We start from the raw sequence: 12,808 nt of genomic DNA, 5'->3' as shown, positions 1-12,808 counted from the left end.
AAATCTTCTCTCTCTCAAAAATCCAAAAAAAAAAAAAAAAAAAGTTAATGTTTTAATTTTTAGTCTACCAAATAGAGTCATCACTATTTACCAACCCAGTCCAGTAGGGCCTTTTTTATTCTTTCATAAAAGTTGAATTTCATGAGAAACTTATAGCATAAGTAATAAAAAATCAACTCATTAGAAATTTTAATAGTAATTTAAGCATAGCAAACCTCTTATGTCAAATAAATTTTGGTATGCAAACATTCACAAATGATGAAATGGTATTGCATGATATTTTTTTAAAACAAACAAACAGAAAACCAAAAAGGTGATCCAAGTTGTTGTTTCATAATATTACATGAAAAAGTCCTTTCAGTTGACTAACTGGAGAAAATACCATATTTATTTTTTCTTTAGAAATACATTTATACTTATTAATTCTTAACTCATTATTTTCTTTTAGGTTATTATCATTAGTCAGAAATGTCATGTCACTTTAAACAACACTGGTAATCTACAGTGCTGTTTTGGCACTTTTGATGTTTCTCATCATTGTGAAATCTTTTTTTTTTTGTCAGTTTTCTTCTCTTTTCTATTGTGGGTAGAAAATGAAAACTATGGAATTAGTTAGTATAATCAATGAAATTAGAATCTCAGGGCCCCGAAGTGGCTAATGGCCAATGCAGAGCAAGAGGCCGAGAGTGCCAGGACTCAGTGACTGGCCAGGTTTCGACCCCTTGATAAAAAAATACCACATGCATGGTTTGGGTGATAAAAAATTAAAGATAAAATGCAGACTACAAAGGTTCTGTCCTAGCTTTAAAAAATTCTTCCTTGAAAGATACAACGTATTGGGCAACATAATATAAAAGCTGGGTGATGAATTATTTCACTATGGGATTAGCCTTGTAGGTCAGAGGTCAGCAAATCTCATTTGCTACCTACCATGCTGTATTGGAGTGTGGCCATGTTTGGTCATTTTCGTGTGGTTGCTTTTGTGCCACTATAGCAGAGTTGAAGAATGGTAGGTATAGTGTGGCCCACAGCCTAAAATATTTGTCAGCTGCCTTCAAGAGAAAGTTTGCCAGTCTCTTCTAGGTGATTCCTCGATTTTCCTTTTTCTTTTAAATATTTTTTATTTTAGTCCTTTAAAATATTTTTAGCATGGTGGAGAATAATCAATGAATGATGGTGAGTACTGATGAAATAATAATACCTAAGGGTATTTAAAAATACGTTCTTAGACAAAGGAAAGATAATACAAGATCCTATCTTATATTTATAAAAAGGTCCAGTGTAATCTACATGGAAAATGTGAGATAGAATTTTATTTCATCTCTAAACAATATAGTACATATTCTTTTTCATTGGAAGACCTTTAAGAGAATAAAAGACTTCTAAGAAGGATTAAATCATGAACTATTAACTCTTAAATAGATAAATTTGCTAAGGAAAAAAAACCCCTTAAAAACAAAAATTAGGTGTACTCTATTGTGAAAGCAAGGGTTAATTTATATAAGTTCATAATTGCTACCTCATATCTTTGAAAAGTTTTCTTTTTTTGAAAAAATGCTTATTCAAACTAGTTTGGTTATTTATTTTTTCCCAAAAATTGTTTTTGGGTTTGGGATGTAACTCAGTGGTACAATGCTTGCCTGGTATGTACCAGGTCTCCATCTGTGTGTCTTTGTTACACACACACACACACACACACACTCTCTCTCTCTCTCAGGTCTCCATCTGTGTGTCTTTATTACACACACACACACACACACACACACACACACCTTTTAAAGAAAATTTTTTTGTTTATATATGATAGCAGAATACATTATAATTCTCATTACACATAGAGAGCACAATTTTTCATATCTCTGGTTGTTTACACAGTTATTCACACCAATTCATGTCTTAATAGCTGTACTTTGGGTAATAATGATCATCACATTCCACCATCATTAATAACCCCATGCCACCTCCCTTCCCCTCCAACCCCTCTGCCCTATCCAGAGGTCATCTGTTCCTCCCATGCTCTCACTCCTTATCCAACTATGAATCAGCCTCCTTATATCAAAGAAACATTCAGCATTTGTTTTTTGGGGATTAGCTAACTTCACTTAGTGTTTTCTTCTCTAACTCCATCAGTTTACCTACAAATGCCATGATTTTATTCTCTTTTATTGCTGAGTAATGTTCCATTGTGTATATGTGCCACATTTTTTAATCCATTCATCTATTGAAGGGCATATAGGTTGGTTCCACAGTTGAGCTATTGTGAATTGTGCTGCTATAAACATTGATGTGGCTGTGTCCCTGTAGTATGCTGTTTTTAAGTCCTTTGGGTATAGACCAAGGAGAGGGATAGCTGGGTCAAACGGTGGTTCCATTCCCAATTTTCCAAGAAATCTCTGTACAGCTTTCCATATTGGCTGCACCAACTTGCAGTCCCACCAGCAGTGCATGAGTGTACCTTTTCCCACACATCCTTGCTAACACTTATTGTTGTTTGTATGCATAATAGCTGCCATTCTGACTGGAGTGAGATGAAATACTAGAGTGATTTTGATTTGTATTTCTCTAATTGCTAGTAATTAAAACCGAGGAAAATTGTAATTTTAAGAAGAGATTATGAAGCCACAGTATATTTCTATAAAGATAAAGTGAGCAGAGCCACTAAAATTAACTACAATCCATTTTTTAAAAAGTATCAATACTAAAGGAATCCTCATAAGTTGTTTGTCTTTATTTTTTGAAGGCACGAGGAGCAGATGTTCCAGAGATTCCTGGAGATCTTACTCTTAAGACATGTGGCAATACAGCGAGTATGAAAGTTAAACATGTGAAAAAGTAAGTATAACTTTGGAGTGGGTTCTAAATGCATTCCTATAAATGGAAGTCAGTTCTGTAATTCTGTTAAAGCTTTTTTTTAGATTCTTATAAATAAGCTCTTACTTTGCATGTGTTAAATTATACTGTTAAGCCTTAAATTGTGACTCAACAATTAATGGAAATAGGCTTGCAGATTATCTGCTTTTCTAAAAATATATTGTATGTTTAATCTTGAAATGTCATTGTCTGTTAGGTTGAATTTGTTTAATAGGAACAATCCAGGCATGCCCTTTTTGGTACCTTTAATTTATGTGGTCATTCATTTAGAAAAATCAGCTCTGTTCGAGTTATTAGATCACTAGATGTCAGGTTTGCCTGATAGATGCCGCTAGTTGGCTGTTCAGTGAAATACCTGAATCTTTCCCATGCATCTTTAAAGAGAGAAACTACTTTTTACTTGGTAAAGGAAGGTTAGGTAGCTAGCTATGCTTCATGTATAAGTAGAGGAAAGATCAGGATAAAAATGTTCATTCTGCATTCAGGTCTACTACTCCAGGACTGATGGGCTGTGACAACATTCACAGGTAAAATCCAGTTTTGTACTTGATGTTGTGAATGCTGCTTCTGGTTAGAAGCTGACAGCTCACAGTTAGTTTTCATAATATTCACCTAAAGTAGTTTTTCTGTAGTCACTGACTTGGATCAAGATTAGGAGAGGATAGTGATTTATTTTTAATTTTTCATTTTTGGTTTAGATCTGTGTGCTAAGTGTAATATTTTTTGATCGATGTCTCTCTGAGAAGATTTGTATGGATACATATGGCTCATATGCATGTGCTTATTATTTTTGCTTGCATGAAATCTTTAACCTATTGTGTATTCCCGAGACTTGGTAATTTTGACTCTCCCACTATCTTATTTCATATTTATTTTCATGTACTTCAGGTTACCCTTCACTAAGGGTCACTTTCCGAAGATGGCTGAATGTGCACATTTCCATTATGAGAATGTTGAATTTGGCAGCATACAGGTATATTTGAAATATTTCTTACATTGTGAATTAGGATAACTGATATAGGTGATACTTTGAAATAGTTTTTCTAATGATGTCTTATTGATTCTCTTCTGTTGACTAATTCTTGATGTCAAGTTGACACGGAATATGAACTGTCACAATAACATGTATCAGTTAAGGAAAATCAATCCTTTCTTCCTTGTTTTTTTCTTTGTTTAATCTTGTAGCATGTCCATATGCTCATAGGTTTATGTAGTAATTTTCCATTCTGAAATGGTATAATTTTGCTAATATTATCTTTTCTCTAAGTTTTGATATTGGGCAAATTAAAGTATATTCATTGATTCTTCATTTTCAAAAGTGCCTCATCTTTTCTTAACCTTTATATTTACATGTAATTATAGAATCTAAATCATTGGCACCCATCAAGCTAAATACTTTGCTTATTATAAGTCATTGATATCTTAATGTGAAAAATTATGAGAAAATTTAAAAACTAGGCAAATTGTGGTTACTTTAAAAATTATATTTGCTTAGGGGAACAAAAGTCATTCTTTGTCTTATTTTTGTTTTTCAAAATACGCTAATAGGAAAAAACCATGATTTCTACACATTATAGAAAGGTTTGTTTTCACCTTCTGCCAGTTTCCCTAACTCCACCCTCTTTCCAAATGGAAACTTACAAGTAATTACAATATGCTGTTTTTTGTGATTTTATTTCATTAACAAATTAGATGGATTTTGTTTTACAGGATTTATGAAATGCAGGACTATTTCAGATAAACTGACAGTTTAAAAAGGCATTAGAGATTTATAATTTACTACTCAAAAAAGGTAGTTTTTTAAATGTGTATATTCTTGAGATGCTTGTTATAATGATAAATGTGTTAAGTTCGGGCTAATTAAGAAAATGCTTATGAATATATTTTTCATTTTTGTGACTTAAATATTTGAGTGTTTTAGTTTATACAGCTCACAATTTATGTAATTTATTTCCTAGTAAATTTGCTTTGCTTGTGTTTTTTTTATCTTTACAAGGTTGAATGAGCTCTTTTGGAAGCAATAAACATAGCAAGGAGTTCTAGGGAACATCATTGTGCTTCTTAGGAAATTTGTGACCTTGGGCAAACAACTTAGCCTTTCTGTGTTTCATTTACTTTTTTTTTTTTTCTGATGAATGAGGTTGTACTATACAATGTATTTCTAAAACTTTCATTGTTCTATGATTAAAGGATCTGCATTATTGTGTTTATTATGTTGAAATTGTGGGAAGCAAATAGACATTCTGAATGGGGTTTGGCTGTCTTCTGAGACTGTATTAAATGCTTATTATTATGGCTCAGTCCTCTTAATCTTATGGGGGAGTACATCAGGTATGCTACCAGTGAACAGATCTGTAATCATTTTTCACCTTTCCCTTTGTACTCACTTCTACTTTTAAAACATTACTACAGTTTCTTGGGCAAAAGACATGAAAGACCTGACACAAACTCAGTTTGTGACCCTCCAAAAGGAGACATGTGAGTGAGATATTTCAGGATTGTGTTGACTGAATAGGAGGCTTCTGGAGTATGGGAGTAGTAGTTCACAGGAAACTAGCCCAGCTGCTCCTTGCCACTTCACTTCAGAATCTTCTGTCTTGGCCATACCCTGGCACAAATCTCCTGAGAAATCCACTCTTCAGCCAGTTTTGCCCTGCCATCTGCTCTGTATTTGGAGTTTGGCCTCTCCATACCACATATTCCAATTCTGTTGCCTTCTGCTTCTGGGTGGGTTTAGCCTATGTCAGATTCCATCAAGAAGAAACCACTAGTTTCTATGAACTGAATTGTTTAGTAAAAGAATTGTAAGAACAATCTGGCTTGATTTACATGTTTATATTTCTTTATTTTGGTTGCAGTTTTTGTTTTAGCTAACATATGATTTTATATTTTATGGCCTGATTGGATGCCATTTCAGAAAAAGCAAAAACAGTAATACTACACTCCAAACAATTCTATATTTTATCTAGTACAAGTAGTTAAAATAAGGTTCATGTAACAGTTCATAGAAGTACTATAGATAAACCCTAGCATGTTTGATTCCAAACTTATTTGTGGAAATGAATCATTTTTCACCCACTTATTTTCCATACAAGATTGGAAATAACATTCTGAGGAGAAAACATGTAAGAAAACATGTCCTATATGTCCTAATTCTGGGACATTTTTTTTTCCCCTCTGTGCTGAGGATTCAACTCAGGTCTTTATGAATTATAGACAATCACTCTGCTGCTGAGCTAAATCCCCAGCCCTGGGACATTTTTCATTCATAAACTTTGTCTTGGTTTTAACTCTTTTATCTTAGGAATTTCTCTTAGACTTACAGATTTCTTCATATTCATAGTTGTTTCTTTTTCTCAGATCATAAAAATTTTCCATTGCAGTTGGCCATCATGCTGTAGTATGACAGAAATGCCAATAGCTATTAAATATAAAAATATAGACAAAATAATCTTTAAAATTAAGGGTTTTAGTTATAAAGTAAAAAAAATTCTTAATCCTAAATTTTAGAAATTCCAATCAACAATTTTATTTAGACTAAAAGCTAGCATTGCTTATTTTAAAAAATCAGATAGTAAGTATTTGGGGTCAGTACTGTCATTGCTATGCAACATACAAAGAGCATTTTCTTGACCTCCTCTTTGAATTCTTATCTTGTATATCCAGCCAGCATCCTTGCATCTTTCCTCAGTTGCCTAATAAACATCGCAAACTTAGCATGCCTGGAACAGTGTCCTCCCAGATCTGCTCCTCCTGTTGTCGTCCTCCTTTTTACATTGCAACCCTATCCTTTCAGCTCATGAGGCTAGCCAAGGAACTTAAAGATATCTTGAGCATTTTTTTTTTTGGTCAATCATTATGATTTAAATCTGAAATGTGCCCCAAAAGTTAATTTGTTGAAAACATGCTCTCCAGTGCAGTGAATTTCAGAGGTGGGGCTTTAAACAATGTTTAGATCATAAAGCCCTGATCCTGTCAGGCTCTGACTTCATCAGCAGGTTAATCAATGATAGCTGAATAGACTACTGGAAAGTGGGACAGAGGAAGTAGGTCATGGGGGCATGCCCTGGAAGGGTTTATCTTCTCCTTTCCTCTTTCTCTCTGCTTTCTGGCTGCCATGTGCTAATAAGCAGCTTCTCTCTGTCATGCCCTTCTGCTGTGATGTTTCTCCCATGGAGCCAGCCAGTCATATAGGGACCAAATCCTCTGAAACTATGAGCCAAAATAAATCTTTTCTCCTGTAAGCTATTTTTGTCAGGTATCATCTCAGTCATAGTGATGAAAAGCTGACTAACACATCAGTCCTCAAATCCAAGCCCTCAGCAAATTTTTTGTCCCCGTCTTTAAGGTATATTCAGGGTCTGATCACGGCTACCTAACTCCTTTCTACTCTCATTTTAGAACAAGGTATTTTCATTTTGGAAGGATTGTTTCAATAGCGTTCTATAGTTGGTATAGCACCAAGAATGATTCTTTTCAAAAGAAAATCAGACCGTGTCACTTTTTCAAAAAGTTATTTTTCATTTTACTCAAAATAAAAGCCAAATTTCTTAAAAATTCCAACCAGGATTCGTAAGAGCCTTACCTTTCCCACTTTATCTCTTCCTCACCCCTCAGGCAGAACCTCCAACTCCCTGGCCTCTTTGCAATTCCTCCATGTGTATACCCTCTCTTTAGGTATTTTGTATTTTATTTTCTTTGCTTGGAAAGCTCCCCCCTTTTTAGCCACATGTCTTGCTGCTTCTCTTTTAAAAATATTTGTTCCAGTGCTATCTTTTTAGAGGCACCTTTCCTACTAAAGAACTTCATCACAGGACTCTTCATTTCCTCCCATGCCTTTCTTACACCATTTAGCTTGTTAAATATTTTATTATTTATTCTCTCTCCTCCTCCATCTAGGACAGTGCCACACTTAAAAGTCATTCAGTAAATATTTGTTGAATGAATGAGATGAATGGATGAATAAATTCATATTTAAAAATAGACACAATTGGCTTTAAAAATGTTCTTTTATCATTTCATCATTTAAAATTTGCTCTTGTATAATAAGAATATATGTTTCTTGTATTAGGAGTATTTACTATAAAACACTAATTGTGGGATGATATATTTCCAAAATATATAGCATAATCTATAGATATAGCTCTAGTAATACTATGTATTTAGCTATATCCTTCAAAAAATATGGCTGAAATTCTGTATACAAGCCCTAAAACTTGCTGAAATTATATCTTGTGTATATTTGGTCATTTCAGTAATTTGGAATTACCTCTTTTTTCATAGTACCTGGTATTTCATTTTTTATTGTACCAATTTAATCAGTTGCCTGTTGCTAAATATCCCAGGTTTTATTGATATGACTGTATCTATTAAATAAAATCCTGTAAGAGAGTTTCTGGGTTGGAGAGTATGTACATTTAAAATGTTGATATTTGTTGTTAAGGTTTTTATTTACTATTACCATTAATCCAGTAGTTCCTGTTATCCACTGGGAATATGTTCTAAGACTCCCAGTGGATGTATGGAAAGTACAGAACTCTGTATATACTGTTTTTTTTTTTTTTCCTATATATTTGTTTAAGTAGTCATCTAGAGATGAGCAAGAATGAGAGAAGGTGGGGAGCATATAGGGGAAGAAACTGTAAAAACAGTCCCTAACTGGGAATTGACCCAGAAGTACCAGTCTTCTTCCACATTCCAGAAAGAAGTCTAACATGGTCTTGTAGATTTATGAGCACAAAGCATGTTCCCAAAGTCATGCATATACCCACAAGATTCTCTTATGTTCAGTTGACCATTATTTGACTACCCACTGGTGGCAAGTAGGCAAGGAAAGGCAAAATGACCCAAGTATGCAGGTGCATACCCTCAATTTTAACACTGTATAGTCATATGACTTCCCCCAAACAGGCAGCAGCTATACAAAGAATTGTAAAGATTACTAAAACACCTTACTGCTGAAAGTTCCCATCCCCCTATATTGACAAAAGCAGAAAGCTTAAACATTTTGATGCATTTTGGCCCCTAGCTGATCACCTCATCCTCCTTCAGGGTGAATCTCATTTTCTTTTGCCTTTCCCTCTCCTGATAATAAACTTGCCCTAAATATTGTTTCTGACTGCCACATGTACTTCTGTACCAGGGTAATGTTAAATCTTGGACATTTGCATTCAAGGGCTGAGAAACAAATCCTAGCACTCCACAGTTGATTCTTAATCTCTGGTAAAACATGTGTGCCTATGATAAGGTTTAATGTAGAATTTAGGCACAGTAAGAGATTAATAACAACTAATAATAGAATATTTAAAATAAAAATAAAACACAATTACAGCAATATGCTGTAATAAAATTATCAGCACCACTACTCTTGTGCTTTGTGGCCATTATAAGGGAAAAATAAGAATTACTAAAACACAGGCAATGCCATATCATGACAGTTGATCTGATAACTGACAGCTACTAAGTGACTAATGGGTGGGTACCCTATATAGTGTGAATATGCTACACAAAGGAATGATTCACATCATGGGTGGGCAGGATAGCGTGAGATTTCATTGCATTATTCAGAATGTCATGCAGTTTAAAACTAAAGAATTGTTTATATATGGAATTTTCCAGTTAATATTTTTGGAACTTAGTAGACCATGGGTAAATTTGAAATGAAACTGTGGAAAGTAAAACCTCAGACAAGAGAGGAAGACTATTGTATGCAGTTCAGTGAGATAGTATCTTTCTTTACATTCTTTTCAGTAATAGGTGTTGTTCATCTTATTTTTGTCCATATAATATGTGAAATATGACATCTTATTGTAATTTATATATCTTTAGTTATGAGTGAAACATCATTTTATGTTTATAGACCATTTGTCTTACTCTTTTTGTTAGTGGCTTGTTACATCCTTTGCTCATTTTTTTGTTTAAGTTATCATTATTTTTGCATTTTTTTTCTCTCTTCAGGACTAAATAAACCAACAGACTAAAGGCTTGAAACATATATACATGTATATCCACATTTAATATATAACAAAGATTATCATTTTTGTATTCATTGAGGAAGCTGGATTGGCTAATATGTGTTGGTCAACAGATCATCCATTTGAAAAAAGCAAAGCATGATTGTGCCTTACAAAGATCTCAGGGTCTCTAACCCCTCATTTTAGAAAGATGGATATTTGAGTGATGAAGGGAACCAGGAAGGGTCACACAGATAATAATAGAAGAGCTGTAATTTGAAAACAAGCAGTCAGTCTCTAAAGTACCCAAAAGCCTGTCTTTTTTTTTTTTTTTTAAACTTAATACCTGATAATGATTCTCAAGCCTGTGTATTTTTTGGGGGAGACTGGCAGCACAACAAATGTGTTCAAATCCTATTTCACCTACTCTCTAGTAGTGAACTCAGGCAGATCATCTGACTATCCTGTTGAAAATCTCAGTTCAGGACCTTCTGTGTTAAAATGTGGTGTGAGGTGGTGTTATTATGCTGAGGGGAAATGGTGATGGTAGGTAGTATATTCTCATTATGTCATTTTGACCACTGGGGAGATGGTCAGTCTTGATCTTGTTTCCTTATCTTCCCTCTGAAAATGCACTGCAGTTCTAGACTAGACAGGAATACTAGGTAACAGCTTCTGTTTCTTCTAGCTGAGATTGTGATGAATTGTGATCTCTGAGGTTGTGACATGGTGAAGAGGAAAAAGAATATAATAGCATAGGGAGGAGACAGTTGTTCCTCAATTTCCATGGAGCATGAATAAGTTAACTCTAAAAATTAGTACACATTCCTCAGAATATACCAGGAGCAGCCATCAAGTACATCAACTCTGCACAGCTAACTTAGCTTGTCGAACACTGTTCATGATACGGTTAGAATGTTCATCTCCTGTGTCAGTCCGAAGTTGGTGAAGCACCATTGACAGGTTTTGCAGGGAGACTTTGTTCTTGCACCAATACTTCCTTCAAGGACAGAGTCCCTAAGATTCCTGTTTTTGTCTCTGTTGTGAGTTTAATATGTATATATCAGTTCAGCTAAGGGGAAGGGTGCTTAACTTTTTAATGGCTTTTGTTTTGAGATTTTTTAATTTAATTTTTTTTTTTTTTTTTTGGTGCTGGGGATTGAACTCAGGACCTTGTACATGCAAGGCAAGCACACTACCAACTGAACTATATCCCCAGCTCTTGTTTTGAGAATTTCTAAAGATTTAAGCTCTTCCCCTAGTTTGGGGCTGGAACAAAATTAAACTTGTTTGGGGGAGAAAATTAGTACAAATAAAAGAATTGCTCGTTATGGAGAATAGATTGTTACAATCTGTTGTTAGATCTTTACATCCCTTCAACACATTCTCCTGTGATATGTGCATTAGAAATAAATTTCTTTTTTGACTAAGATTTTTTAATTGTTGCATCTGTGTAGTGATACTGATCTATACGCTGTATTTGTCCACTAACCTGAGTTTAGAGTTTTCACTGCATCCTCCTTCTTTTTCTTTTCCCTTCCCTTCCCTTCCTTTCCCTTCCCTTCCCTTCCCTTCCCTTCCCTTCTTTAAACAAAAATTCTGGAATAGTCTGTAAAAATTGTAATTACCTGTTCTTTGGAGGTTTAGTAGAATTTTTCTGTTAAACCCTTTGGGGCCTGATTCTTAATTGGGACATTAATCTTTACCATTTCAGCTTATGATTTGATCATTGGTATAGTTGGGCTCTGTCTTGTCTCCTTAGATCAATTTTTATTATTTATATTAAGATTATCTCTTCAAATTTGTTAAGAAGCAAGCATCAAGCTTTCTTATGTCAAAATGTAGCTATTCATCCTAATCTTATTTTCCATGACTAATTTTTGAAGATTTATATTTATTATGAACTAAATATCACATATAAATGCATATAATTTTGTACTCTGTTCTGTTCCACTGATTTGTCAGCCCCTAACCCATTATATGGTTTTGATACATAGAGCTTAACAAACTTAATAGGAATAACTCACTACCCTTAAACAATTTAATTTTTCTTCTTCTTTTTTTTTAGCTTATTTACTTATACTCATGTAAGTTTTTTTTCCAAGTTCTAAATAAAGAGATAGAGGAGGAAGACCGAGAGAAGTACAGAAATTTGTGATGGTACTTTCATTTAAACATTGCATTTATATGTGAATTTAAATGAATTGACATCACAATTTCAATGTAAGCACAAAATACCATACTCTAGTTACTAAAATTTTGTTCTTTATCTCAATGAAATTTTAATTTTTATAAAAAAAAAAGATCATCTCTTCAGTGTTGTTTTTCAGGTTTAAGGGTTATAAGTTATGCAAAATATATTCTTAAAATTAAATCTTATCAGAGAACTGGCTTGTAGTTTTATTGATTGTCCTAAGTTTTTTATCTTTATTTTTCATGCCTTTAATAACTAAACATATTATTTTCTATTTTTCTTGCTTCTGAAATTTAAAGTTTAAAGTTTAGTTCTTTTTCTTTAAATTGGGAATGATAAATATGTATGTTCCTACTGAAAGTAGCCTTTCAAAAACTAGACTTCTCATAAGCCAACTTTGTCCAGTATTTTATTAAGGTGCTTATTTGCTGTAGGTATTATTAATAGTTCATCTGTTTTTAGCTCTTTGAGAGAGAGTGTGTGTGTGTGTGTGTGTATGCGCGCACTTGCGCATGTGCGCATGATGGGTATTGAACCCAGGAGCTCATTCTTGATAAGCAGTATATACTCTTCCACTGAGCTATATCTAAAGCTCCTAATTTTTAATATGTACATTTAAATTTGAATATTTTCCTCCAAATAGTACTTTAGCCAAGCCCTACAGATTTTGAGGCATAAATGCATTGTGTTTTATTTAGAGAAGTTAAAACCTCCAAAATCTTAAATTATTAGAAAAGTTTATTTTCTTCTTCTTCTTCTTTTTTTTTTTTTTTTTTTTTTTTTTTTTTTT

At 33.7% G+C, this 12,808-nt stretch overlaps 1 protein-coding gene across 6 annotated transcripts in view; it reads left to right on the top strand.

The window, feature by feature from the left end:
* Nucleotides 1-12,808, top strand: part of Arhgap32 (Rho GTPase activating protein 32) — a 296,976-nt gene that overhangs the window by 167,424 nt on the left and 116,744 nt on the right. For 5 of the 6 annotated variants that reach the window (XM_048796188.1, XM_048796187.1, XM_048796185.1 and 2 more), the window contains 3 exons: nucleotides 2,741-2,832; nucleotides 3,357-3,398; nucleotides 3,760-3,844. In XM_048796188.1, coding sequence (XP_048652145.1) covers nucleotides 2,741-2,832; nucleotides 3,357-3,398; nucleotides 3,760-3,844 — 219 coding nt within the window. The remainder of the gene's footprint in view (nucleotides 1-2,740; nucleotides 2,833-3,356; nucleotides 3,399-3,759; nucleotides 3,845-12,808) is intronic. The other variant, XM_015499037.2, reaches the window with a different exon arrangement.

Source organism: Marmota marmota, unplaced genomic scaffold, assembly GCF_001458135.2.
Source record: "Marmota marmota marmota unplaced genomic scaffold, marMar, whole genome shotgun sequence".
Taxonomy (NCBI): Eukaryota; Metazoa; Chordata; class Mammalia; order Rodentia; family Sciuridae; genus Marmota; species Marmota marmota.
The sequence above is the reverse complement of the archived record's forward strand: the minus strand, read 5'-3'. Positions and strand labels throughout refer to the sequence as shown.